The sequence below is a fragment of the Homalodisca vitripennis genome, chromosome X (genome assembly GCF_021130785.1).
Source record: "Homalodisca vitripennis isolate AUS2020 chromosome X, UT_GWSS_2.1, whole genome shotgun sequence".
Lineage (NCBI taxonomy): Eukaryota > Metazoa > Arthropoda > Insecta > Hemiptera > Cicadellidae > Homalodisca > Homalodisca vitripennis.
In genome coordinates, this window is record NC_060215.1 from 143,692,967 (window position 1) to 143,707,355 (window position 14,389).

Consider the following 14,389-nt stretch of genomic DNA (forward strand, 5'->3'; position numbering starts at 1 on the left):
CTCAATTCACTACAGTCGGTAACTTGGAACTGGAAATATTTTTCTTTAACTGGGCACATACTTTTTTTTCTTAGGACAAGAAGCTTATAAATTTCACTTAGTCCTGTAAGAACCTTTGCGCTGCTTCTGGAGTGATAGGCTATTCAGGATGGGTAAGGTTAGGGAGTAGGGGCCGCCTCCTATCGAGATCCATGAGGAAGAATTAGGGCACTAATCTCAAAGTCATCCCGGAAGAAGGGGAGGCCAGCTCTGAACCAGCCTCTCCAGTCAAAGTAGGCAGTGGTGGCACACCCTTAGAGAAAAACCTCTAAGGTAAGGGAACAAACCCCACCAACTCCAACAGTCATCTTCCACAGTAGACTAGACCTATCGAATTGCCCATGAACCCCAGAATCTCAACATTTGCGGTTAGTGATGTGCCGCTACTGAACATCCATAAGGTTGTTCAGATTGAAGTGGCACATCGGGTTTTGCTGTGCCCAGTGGTGGGTTCAACTTGTAGGTATAAACCAGCCAGAAGTGATCCCTGCTGAGTTTGGGCACATACTTAGAAGATTCATAAAGCATAAGAAATTAAACATTCATAAAACGAAGAAACATTTCCAATAAAAATTTCGACATTTTTGCTCATTTTTGCTTCTTAAATAGTTTAGTGCAAAGAGTCATCTCTCTATCTCCATTATATAAAAATATCAATTAATTTGGTTCAACTAGAAGCCACTCACAGAAAATAGACGAGATCTCTATGAGTTATATATACCGTATTGTACATACGACATGAAGTCATTTGCGCACCTGTCATACTCGTATACAACAAAAACAGTGTTCAGGAATTTCCTGCAGTATTCAGCATTGTCCGTGGTTCAAAAACACTGTGGTATAATAAAGCTAAAAGTACAGTGAAATATTTAAAAGTTAGCACACTGTTTCTGTACAATATATGGATTGTGCAGAACAATAACACCTCAATATGTTCTACAATTATAAAATGACATTACGTCAAACTTAAAATTACATTTTGTTATGCAAGGAAGACTCTATGTTGGTTTGAAGCTTTGTCAATGATGAAGTTATAGTAAAACAGGCAGATATATTTTATTCCAACATTGCAACTCTAGAAATTTATTAATGTGTGGTCGGTTCTCACGCGTTGCTTTATTACGCGCCTCACTGTTTTGGTCGTATATCGGACAAATGCAATTTCACATCCCAGATCATTTTAATTGCTGAACACCTACAGTGAGTATGAGTTTTCATTATGTGACGTGAATTCATTTTAGATATGAGTATTTAAGTTACGTTTTTTATTGTAATATGAGGTAAAAATATGTACCGATACTTACTCCGATATGTAGCAAAGATGATAAATATTTCTTACAAACAACTCAATCGTGCACCTGATAAGAAACGAGAATACCTCTTCACCTGCATTTCACTATATCTTGTAGTCTAGGTGTCCCTTACGTCGAAACGATGTACAAAGCACATTCACATAGACTCAACCCTTCCCACCATAGCAACTATACGTGTAGACAATTCGGTTGCCCACCGTGTTTAGAGATCGTGTCTATCACATCGTAGTGCACTCAACTGTGCACCTCATGAGACTATGAGAATACCTCTTCACCTGTATTACACTATATCTTAGGTCTAGGTGTCTGTGATGTCGAAACGAAGTAACTAGTTCAAGTTGAGCTTCTCGGCACCGACTCTTTCTGGATCTCTTCAGACAAACAAGACTCCAGATTCCAGTAGTCAAGCCTGAAAGCATCAGATTCCAGACGCTGCACTAAGAGGAAGGTGGACTGGAGTTAAACTCATCATTCATACTGAATCGACCCTTCCCGATATAGCTTGTTCATGGACTATTTACATTTCACTATCTACAGGGCCTGCGCCCTTACATTTGGAACATGTGTAGTTTGTGTCGGACCGTTGTCGGCAACATTGCAACACAATGGCGAACGTGTATCTGTCTCATCACAGGCTCGCAGGTGCGTCCTAAGGAATCTATAGTATTGTTAGCAAAATCATACAATACTACGAGGGTAAGGCAATAACACTTTCATTTTATAATGGATTTAATTAACCCTTGTGCCATCACTACAGGCCCTACATTACTACAAGTCCAGATTTCAGGAGTCAAGTCTGTGACAGCATCAGAGCTCAGACGCTGCGCTAAGAGGAAGGTGAACTGGAGCTAAACTCAACATTCACATGGGACCCTTCTCATCATAGCTACTTTAAGTGTACACCACATACAACGCGCGTAGCTATGCTGTATAGCTGTTATATAGCTGTGTTGAGAGTACCTCCATTTCACATTCCGCTTACTGCAGCGTCTGAAATCTGACATGTCACAGACTTGACTACTGCGATTTGAAAGTACTTTGTATTTTCCGTAATTGGAGAGATATACATTTTTATTAATGAATTTGTATAATGTATATAACGTTCAATGCCGTTCCTTGCAATAATTTATTATACAGCATATTGGATATAACTTGTCTGCTAAGTCGTTACGTATAACTAGATTTTTACGGTATGCCAAGATTTTTGAATATTTACGAGGAGTTAGTTCATCTTTGCTTTCTCCATTATTGTAACTTTTTATTTAAATTTGTATAGCCATTTACTCTATAGATTTTTTATTTTGCAGAAACTTGCATTTTACTTACAATTAATAATAAATCTCACGTACATTATTTTTTCTATCTCGGAAATAAAAAAAATGGAATATATATATATATATATATATATATATATATATATATATATATATATATATATATATATATATGCTATCTATAGCACTCTATATTTATCAGTATATTTAGTAATATATTTAAAAAAAAATCATTACATTGTGTTATTTAATCTCAATAATTTGTGTTTTTTTATCTAAAAAGCAACAAAACACGCCTCTTTGGCTAGGTCTTTTTGCAATATTAACCCTGTTTATTAGTGATTAAAAATTCCATTCATAAATTTGTTTATCACTGTTTAGGTTTGAAAGGGTTAAATTTATGTAAACAATACTTACTGACTGACTGCCATTGAGTAGGGAAACACTGGCACCACGCGTTATAGGGCAGTGCGTCACCGCCGCCATCTTTGTAGGACAGTTAGCTTTCTCTCGCCCTATTTCACCCAACCTTATCTAATCTATATCTATCTGTTTCTCAGAATAGGGATGGAATGCCTAACTAGATCTTATTAATTCTTCAGGTCTCTATGGCTAGAATAGGCACTATATGAAATTTTCCCCATTTGGAATGTAGCACAGAGACTCCACTGAGACATTTCACCATACCCTTCTATTTTGGAAAATGTAATTTAGACAACCATAAAGTGCTTGCTTTTTCAAAAGCTCATGTGTTAAGAACCGGCCGTTCTCAAACGAACTTGGGTTTTACCCCTTAAGAATAATTTAAAAATGCAAAACCTTTTACGTCCTTATAACTACTATGCATTCAACAGCTTTATCGTTTTCTTTTCAAGTACTCTTTGGAAAATTCACAATTACGTACGAAAAATATTTGAGATTATTTTCTGAACAACCAACAAATATATAAAAAAACGTTTGGGTACGTCTCAATCACATTTAAAAAGTGAGACACCTACCATAAATTCTACAGCCTTTAAGGGTCCAATGTGTTTTAAGTATAACATTACAAAATATAAAAGGGGAATGGAAATAAAAGCAATAATTAAAATCCTTGTGAATTATACTTTATTAGTAACTTATATAATTATAATAGCGTTTACAAAAGTACAAAAAATAAACAAAAATAAAAGTATTTGGAAGATTGTGATGAAAACTGTACATTAATGATTTGTAAGCATTGGTAACTTATTTGCTACAAATGTATATGAACGAATCTAATTATAACTAGATAGGGGCAGTAAAGAAACATTAACACTTTTTGCTCATAGTTTAAAAACTCAAAATGTGACAAACATTGAGTAGTGTATTTACAGAGTGCACTTGAAATACACGGAGAAACATAATATAAACATACGTATTATTTGCGTACATACATAAGTTATTTATAAGTAACTTTGAACCCATTTTATACATTTAGATTACCTAAATTCCTTTAATAGCTGTTGGCAACTTTTAAGCTTTCATTTCAAATTGATGATCATATAAAATATCAGGAAGACGGCAAGAAACTTACAACGTTAGCTCTGGTTAGTTTTGATCCCTAATCATTTAAGTATGTAAGAGTTATTGTACGAAAACATATAATTTGTAAGTACATTTAATTTGAAATAATTACAAAATAATAATACAAATGTATTGTTTTATTTTCATTACGATCTATCACACAAGGGAAAAAACCTTTCTTACCGTCAGATTGATTTCTGTTTACAGATTTTTGATCTGCTTTATAAAGTTATAATGTAACGGTTTAAATCAGAGTGATTTAGAAATATCCACTTCTTTCTAGCGTATGAAACTCATTTGTAACATTGCTGTAACTAAAAATTTCATACAAAATGATCTTGCAAATTTAGCATTCTTGAGCTAGTAAAGTGATTTTAAAGTAGCATTAACTTAAAGAAATATATTTGAGGGCATATTTATATTATGTATATTTATATTTTGATGTGATGTATTAAGTATTATAATTTCTCCATGTATTTCTTATAAATGATTTAACAAAATATTTCATGAAAATATGAAAGTAAAAATAAATTGCCACCTTTTAAGCTATAGTATTTTATGGGTACTACGCTGTCATTGCAACACATACGGCACAGCGTATTGTAAAGAGTGTTAAATATATTTGGCACAGCTTAATTCTATTCATAGACCCTTTTTAAACCTAAATTAAGCCAATGAGTACACAAGACTTAGGCTAAACATACAATGTAGCTTTTTGCGAAAACTATAAAAGTATTCTATGATTGCAAACACTATCTAAACTCATCTAAGATACATTACACAGACTACCTAACCTGTATTGATTGCCTAATAAATATTAAAAAGAACCACTAAATAAACTTACTTACGTATAGGTTGAATATTTGGTATAAAGCGAGTCCTACACTAAGAGGTAACGTGATGATGGGTGTGCCATCTGTGACTACAGTGTGGAGCACGTAAGGTGTCCATAGACTTCTCGTGCGCTCCAACTGTAGTATAACATGAGTTGGCAAGGAATGTCTATACCAGAAGATGAGGGAGAACAGAGATTGTAGTTGCAGGAGGATACAATTTATTAAAGATCCGCGTATTTAGAGAAAAAACAAGTTGCGATTTCCTCAAATGATATCATACACAAACACGAAAAGCTAATAACATGTGTTAACGTGACGACAATCACAATTCGTCAATGGACACTGCCTCACAATAGCATGCATTTGAAAAGATGTCATGAAAACCGACCTATTTTATAATTTCGTTATTATTTAATAACAGTAAGAATTAAAATGTTTCAGTTCAGAAGGAAAAACGTGTTAGCTTGATTATTGTCTTTCCAAATCTACTATCACTCAATGTATAACCAGATCAAGCAACGTCGAGCGTGGCTGCTGCTTGGATGGGTGGCCGCTGAGCGATTCTGTCCTTGCAAGCAGCCCGCCTGCCCGGCCATTGGTGGTGGTTCGGAAGTCACAGATTAAATATTAGAGAGGGCTTCTTAGCCGTAACTTCACCTGGTAATATAAGCCATTTTTACCTCACTTTATATAGCAGTGAAACTATTAAGTTGAAATTCCAAAATTGAAGAAATATTATCAGATATGGAATCCGGCTGAATAGCCAGGTCAAGGATCCTCACTCACGCACCTACACACTCACAAGCGCAAAGAATTGGGGCCAGCCTGGCTACAATATTAGCAAGTAGGGAATGAGACTGGGTACAGGTAGTTTTACACCCACACAACACACCTCCCTTCCCCCCACACATACACACAAGTGCAGGGAATTAATATCAACGAAGTTCCGCCCTACTGGTTCACCTCCCCGATCAAAAAACTAATTTATTTTAAAGCGATTAGTATATTTATACTGTAAACATCACAGGGACAAGTATTATACAAAACAATGTATAAAGCTCTGAAATTGTTATAGGGCACTGCTTACTCAAGAATCTAAGATATTATTAAAAACCCGGAAAGGGAAAATGGCAGATGCCTGGCTGGCACCAACCCTTCGCGCTCGTGAGTGTGGGGGTGCGTCTGAAGCGCTACATGGCCCTCCCGCTGCAGTCCCTACTTGCTGATACTATAGATTCCGATTTCTGTCCCTACTGTGTCATTCCCACGAACACAGCCATATGAATGTAATGTTTCTCTTTAGGATGCACTAGGTGACTAACAAGGCGGAAATACTGTAGGTCCTAATTTCTTGCATGCGAGCGCGCGCGCTCGCGTGTGTGTAAGTGTGAACCTACCTGGGCTCAGCCGCAATCCCTTGATGATACAAAGGATAAAATGGATCCCTTGATGATAGTATACAAAGAGGGAAAATGGATGAAGCAAGTTACAAAACCTCAAAATCATAACTACTTATTGATGCAAATAACACTAAAAATATTCGCTGCTGTAAACAAGATTTACAGCAGCTAAAGTATCAAGCTTTGAAAGGTGATTTAAAGCATATTTCTACTATTTAATATAATTTTTCATTAGTATTCAAAGAGACAGGATATTTTACTAGTATTCGGGGTTAGTAATTTTAAAAATTTATTTTCAAATATCACAACCACGCCATGAGATATAAAAATATCTCACTGCGCAAGAAACGTGTGCCGTCTCAATTTAAGATCAGGAAACATAATAGCTGAGACACGATTCTATTGTTTTACCCAAATACGAACCGTAATTAAATATTGCTACATTAGATTTATGTTCCAAATTTTGCCTTATTGAGCGATATTTGTGTGTATTGAAAAGATTCTGTATTTTTTAGATTTTTGTGAAATTTGGTACTTCAAATGAACAATGACACCGTTATTTTCACAGGTGCATATGTTTATTTGAATCTTTAGCATTATGTAGATGTAAACGATACTAAAATAATTATAAAATTGCAGATTAGCCCGTTCTAATATTATGGATTCACAAGTAAAACTCACTAACAGGCAGCCGGGGGTTGAACGAATCGACATTACAGATGTGGTTATCCGGAGTGTTCCTAGAACTGACGTTAACAGAAACTAACTGTGTTTCATCATTTTCATACAAGTTATATTCCTAATTTGTATTGAAATACAAAATGTATTTGTATTGATGTACAAAATATCAGATTATTAATAATTAAACGCTTACACAAATCTCTCGAAAGGTAAAGTGTTTCCCTATATTCGGCTAGTTTCAGAAATTGGGAGAATTGATGCCTCCTACTTAGGTACATCCATAATGATTTCAGAAAATGTGTTTTTATGTTCCAAACAAGCTCTTAAGTTTAGAATCTGATCTATGAAGTCTGTATACAAAAAATCTTCAGTTAAAATAAAATTTCAAACAGGCCATTACAAAATATTAACTTGACGTAAATTATATTTTATTAAGTATCTACAGACAAAAAAGACATCTGTAAAATATAAATATGGCGAAAATAATATTCTAAGATGTGTATGAGGACAAAACAAGCATCTATAAAATTTCAACATGACGAAAATGATATTTTATGATTTGTATGAGGACAAAACAAGCATCTATAAAATATAGACGACGAAAATTATATTGTATGATGTGTATGAAGATAAAAAAGCATCTATAAAATATCAACGCGATGAAAATTATATTTTATGACGTGTATGAGGACTAAACCAACATATATAAAATTTCAACATGACGAAAATGATATTTTATGATGTGTATGAGGACAAAACAAACATCTATAAAATATCAACATGAGGAAAATGAAGTTTTATGATGTGTATGAGGACAAAACAAGCATCTATAAAATATAAACGTGACGAAAATAGTGTTGTATGATGTGCATGAGGACAGACATTCCTTGTTAGGTGTTTCCAGTGGCTAATAGGAAGTTGTAGACGTGGGTGTAGCCTCAGTTGTGGTGCCTTAGTCGTAGGTCTGTACTTAAATCTATAACACTGGATCTATAAGTCAGGTACATTTGCACATTATATCGGCTTGGATACAGAATTAGCAGTTTGAGATAATCTTGTGTTTAGCACATTCTTGGAACTACAACTGTGACCCTTTTGTAAGACCCGTTTGACATAACATAAAACGTGCAACCAAAACCTGGTATACACCTTAAAATATTTTCTTGCCTTGTTAATTTTGTAAGTACGATAATTATAAGCAGTGAAAGTATCTGTCTGCAACCTAAACTTTGAGATATTCAAGTTATGATCATAGAAATTTAATTACAGAACTAGTAAATTTACAAAACGAGTTCAAATAACACTTTCAAATAATGATTGAAAAAATAAACACGAGTTCATCTAATTAAATATACAATAATTTTTCACAGGTAACGTAAAAGCTGAAAATAATTGAAAATAGCGTCACCCTTTATTATATGTTTGAGTCAGAATTTGGGACAGATTTGTTGGCTAGATAATGACAAGTTTTCAAATTTCGGATCATGGAAAAACGTGAGGAGAGGAGTAAATGACAATTTTTAAAACGAAATTACTATATACTAAAAATTTCGATATAGAAAATAAGAAATTTTATATAATGCTGACAAATTTTGGACGAGCCTAAAAAATGGTGGCCATTGTTTCTGACTATGGAATACAACGTAAGCCATCTGGTTTTATAGGAAATGCTTTAAAGAGAAGATTCGGAAATTGAAATAGGGCAGTGGATTTAAAAATTGTCACAGGGGGCGTATTCAAAAACATACTGTTACATAATCACTTACCAATATTTTTTGTTAATTGTTATTTTCACATCCTATCAGAACTTCAAAACAAGGTTTGACATTCAGAAATAATGATTTACCTGCCCACCCCTGCGTTTGCCTATGATATACAAATCTCAAAATGATCTCTGAAGGATATGCCACTACTCAGAATCAGTTTGCTGCACCTCGAGTTCAAAATCTCCGTAATAATAATTAAATGGGCTGAAAATAACTTTTCAGTTATCTCTTTCTTTATGCGATTACAACTATATTGTGTTTTTACTAGTTTATTTATATGAAATATCATTGCTCAAATGCCCAATACCACAGTTTACATGCCGGCACTTGGATCTTGGAGTTCACAGATCCGACATAAACCATAGGTGCCAGCACTGTGATCCTGAGATATGTACTTTATATAACGGCTATGAGTTATCTGTGCAGGAGTATTAAACATTAGTGATAGAAGTAATAGTTCTTGAGTGGGAGGCAAATCATATATATTCAAATCAAATATTTTCATTTTAGGTAAGTTGTCTGAGTCAGTTAAACGTGATAATCCCGAGTAACATTTATTTTGTAAGATTTAAGTGTAAAAGGGTGGTTTTAATAATAACACTGGAATAAGCAATGTCATTATTGCCTATGGTGATTATCGATGTAAGTATAACGGATAGTCAGATCCAGAAGGGGAGCCGACGGAAGACGCACGGACATTAAATGATTACACTTGTTCAGAGTCGGACATCTTTGTCCTTTTCTATGGTGTCTCTCGACAGTAGGATTGAATCTCACAGTTCTCACATTGTATCTCACGACACCGGACAACAGGTCTGAAGCAGCCAGTGGTCTGAAACTCTGGTACCACAAGAGGTTTTGCAGATTCCGCCAGAATTTGGCAGTTTATGAGCAGGCACATCTTTGCACTTGCATCCCCTTCCAGGTGGACACCTTAAGGGACGATGGATCCGTCTCGTCCAGATGCAGGACCTCGATGTCTGCCAGCACGTGAGGCGCACAGCATGGGCGAGGTGCTCTGTACATCTGCCACACCAGGCTCTGCAGCAGGGCGTGCTGACTTGCAGGATGGTAGCGCGGGGGGCATCGCCCCTTGCAGAAGCCTGCGTTGAACTTGTACGGCTGCAGGATGAACTCGAATCCCGGGACGTCCTTGAAGACAACCTGGAACGGATATAGGTGGTGACTTTGGAGACTAAAACATACTTACATTGTTACTAAAGTTAGTAGGTCAATCGTTCCGGAAGTACATAGAAAGACACGCGGATTGATAGTTCCTTAGTGTTGGAGGCTTGAGTGTTTAAAGAATTTTTGACATTCACGCTGATCCACACTTCAATTCAAAGTAGGACATATGGAACATAGATTGAAATATATTTACACAATTGACCTTGTTTATGGTTTGTTATTGACGATAGACGGCTTGAAATGGTATTAGGATTTCAGGATTATAAGTCACGTAATTACACCACTTGTCACGTAACTAGTGTATAAGTTACGTTGACAGAGCTTCGATAGGCTAATCGTTGTATATGGCCAGAGTACTTAGTATTGGAGAGATACTCATAATTTCTCGTCTTATGTTAACCTGAAATATGAATAATACCAGCCATTGCTCAGCATCCCGACCTCTATTATGGGATACATTTTTTTTTTAGTTTTGGATTAATCTAAAAATGTGGTTAAGCATAGTATTTTATTTAACACTCTAGAAAACTACAGAACAATACTGCACTCTGCATCAGTTTGGAACAAAAGTACCTCAGTGCTGTAATAGGACTGTTACATAACATGTTAATAAACGGATATTAACCGAAAAATTACCGAAGTTTAATACTAAAATGCAATAATCAATAAATATAACATGCAATGAAATACCAATGTACACTCTACCATTATTTTTAAAAAGCTGAAATTTTATCTATGTCAATTTGCTTTGTATAGTAATGAGAGGAGGTTTATTAACATTTATTGCAACGTCGTAATGCAACATAAATCAGTTTAAATCCGTACGACGTGCACAAAATAGAGTTAAAATATAGTCCATTAAATGGAGAAGCCTGTTTATTTATCGAAGGATCTTACAGCTATTTTCTGGAATTTAAGAATATGGATTAAGGTGTACAAATTGAGTTAAAATATAATCCATTAAATGGAAAAGCCTATTTATTTATTAAAAGATCTCACAGCCATTTCCTGGAATTTAAAGTTTGGATTAAGGTTCACAAACTAGTTAAATTAGTTAATTACGCGGAGAAACCCAATAATTTATTTAATTAAGGATGTCACAGCCAGTTCCTGGAATTCAGTAAGAATTATACTGTCCCTTTAAACTAAAACTGAATAAATGAGGCGGAAAATAGTTTTTAATCAAAGCCCTTTCTTTAGGTTTCCAGGAATTACGAAGACTGAGTGAATTGAGATCAAATTAAGTGAGGAACTTACTGTTTTAACAATCATTATTAATTGGTAAACGTGAAATAATTGTTTTGTGTGTGTTAAAAAAAATATTTTATGACTTTAAATCTGTCATGGCCGGCCCTCTTAAAGTATTTGCTGTAATGATTCAACAATCTCTGGTGCAATAAATAACACACCCGACTCCTCAGTCTACCTTATTCTACATCTCTGTCCAACTGCCACCGGTCCACGAATCGTCCTCTTGTTCTTTTTTCCTCCTATTCTATTCCTCTTGTTTGCTAGTCATCCCATATAAGAATCAACCATCTTATAAATCAAAATGTTATTAACATATTATTCCTGCAAGATATTTTCTTTAAGCGACCAGGGTGCCTCAATACTTGAATTCTCTTTTGTTATTATTTAGGACTCTTCTTCGTCCTAGCCGAACATAAAATGGTCATCATCTCTTATTGATATGAATGATTATGTTTTTCTTTATTTCTGTTGAGATAATTTTTCTACAATTTAACAGATTTATCTAAGATTTCCTTTTCTCTCCACCACAGTTCACCCCACCCTTCAGGCGAGTAATCACGCAATACAAGAGCTCAGGTACAATTCTCCTAACCATCCAACTCAGTTCATCCCCCACCCTTTAGGCGTATCATCTCGCAATTTAATAGCTCAGGTACAATCCTCCCAACCATCCACCACAGTTCACCCCCACCCTTTAGGTGAGTAATCAAGCAGTACAATAGCTCAGGTACAATCCTCCCAACATCCACCACAGTTCACCCCACCCTTCAGGTGAGTAATCACGCAGTACAATAGCTCAGGTACAATCCTCCCAACCATCCACCACAGTTCACCCCACCCTTCAGGTGTGTCATGACGCAATTCAATAGCTCAGATACAATCCTCCCAACATCCACCACAGTTCACCCCACCCTTCAGGTGAGTAATCACGCAGTACAATAGCTCAGGTACAATCCTCCCAACATCCACCACAGTTCACCCCACCCTTCAGGTGAGTAATCACGCAATACAATAGCTCAGGTACAATCCTCCCAACCATCCACCACAGTTCACCCCACCCTTCAGGTGTGTCATGACGCAATTCAATAGCTCAGATACAATCCTCCCAACATCCACCACAGTTCACCCCACCCTTCAGGTGAGTAATCACGCAGTACAATAGCTCAGGTACAATCCTCCCAACCATCCACCACAGTTCACCCCACCCTTCAGGTGAGTAATCACGCAGTACAATAGCATAGGTACAATCCTCCCAACCATCCACCACAGTTCACTCCACCCTTCAGGTGAGTAATCATGCAGTACAATAGCTCAGGTTCACCCCTCCCAATCATCCACCATAGTTCACTCCACCCTTCAGGTGAGTAATCACGCAATTCAATAGCTCAGATACAATCCTCCTGACCATATACCACAGTTCACCCCACCCTTCAGGTGAGTAATCACGCAGTACAATAGCTCAGGTACAATCCTCCCAACCATCCACCACAGTTCACCCCACCCTTCAGGTGAGTAATCACGCAGTACAATAGCTCAGGTACAATCCTCCCAACCATCCACCACCGTTCACCCCACCCTTCAGGTGAGTAATTACGCAGTACAATAGCTCAGGTACAATCCTCCCAAACATACACCACAGTTCACCCCCACCCTTTAGGTGAGTAATCAAGCAGTACAATAGCTCAGGTACAATCCTCCCAACATCCACCACAGTTCACCCCACCATTCAGGTGAGTAATCACGCAGTACAATAGCTCAGGTACAATTCTCCTAACCATCCAACTCAGTTCATCCCCCACCCTTTAGGCGTATCATCTCGCAATTTAATAGCTCAGGTACAATCCTCCCAACCATCCACCACAGTTCACCCCCACCCTTTAGGTGAGTAATCAAGCAGTACAATAGCTCAGGTACAATCCTCCCAACATCCACCACAGTTCACCCCACCCTTCAGGTGAGTAATCACGCAGTACAATAGCTCAGGTACAATCCTCCCAACCATCCACCACAGTTCACCCCACCCTTCAGGTGTGTCATGACGCAATTCAATAGCTCAGATACAATCCTCCCAACATCCACCACAGTTCACCCCACCCTTCAGGTGAGTAATCACGCAGTACAATAGCTCAGGTACAATCCTCCCAACATCCACCACAGTTCACCCCACCCTTCAGGTGAGTAATCACGCAATACAATAGCTCAGGTACAATCCTCCCAACCATCCACCACAGTTCACCCCACCCTTCAGGTGTGTCATGACGCAATTCAATAGCTCAGATACAATCCTCCCAACATCCACCACAGTTCACCCCACCCTTCAGGTGAGTAATCACGCAGTACAATAGCTCAGGTACAATCCTCCCAACCATCCACCACAGTTCACCCCACCCTTCAGGTGAGTAATCACGCAGTACAATAGCATAGGTACAATCCTCCCAACCATCCACCACAGTTCACTCCACCCTTCAGGTGAGTAATCATGCAGTACAATAGCTCAGGTTCACCCCTCCCAATCATCCACCATAGTTCACTCCACCCTTCAGGTGAGTAATCACGCAATTCAATAGCTCAGATACAATCCTCCTGACCATATACCACAGTTCACCCCACCCTTCAGGTGAGTAATCACGCAGTACAATAGCTCAGGTACAATCCTCCCAACCATCCACCACAGTTCACCCCACCCTTCAGGTGAGTAACCACGTAGTACAATAGCTCAGGTACAATCCTCCCAACCATCCACCACAGTTCAACCCCACCCTTTAGGTGTGTCATCACGTTGTACAATAGCTAGGGACATATCCGATCGGTATATCTCGACCTCAGATCATGCCCTGATAGTGCAACTTTTGCGACATCAGATCGCGTTTAAGATAGGGTTAAAATACCGATCGGAAATGCCCCTAGCCACCAGTGCAGGCTTCGGTGGCGCCTTCCGTGACATCCCACACTTTGCTACGAAAAATTTTGCTCGAGATAGAACCCAAATTCAAGCTCAAATCACGGTGGCGCTCTTTGTGCGTAACACTTCTTATTTCTAAGAACAAAGGTGCAGGATTCCTTTAATACAAAAGAGTTAACAGTGCGCTTTCCGCG

At 37.4% G+C, this 14,389-nt stretch overlaps 1 protein-coding gene across 1 annotated transcript in view; it reads right to left on the reverse strand.

Moving 5' to 3' along the window:
* Positions 1 to 3,716: 3,716 nt before the first annotated feature.
* LOC124369966 (bone morphogenetic protein 5) overlaps positions 3,717 to 14,389 on the reverse strand; it is a 132,570-nt gene continuing 121,897 nt past the window's right edge. The window contains exon 6 of the mRNA XM_046828199.1: positions 3,717 to 10,018. Within this exon, the coding sequence (XP_046684155.1) occupies positions 9,740 to 10,018 (279 nt within the window). The 3' untranslated portion in view covers positions 3,717 to 9,739. The remainder of the gene's footprint in view (positions 10,019 to 14,389) is intronic.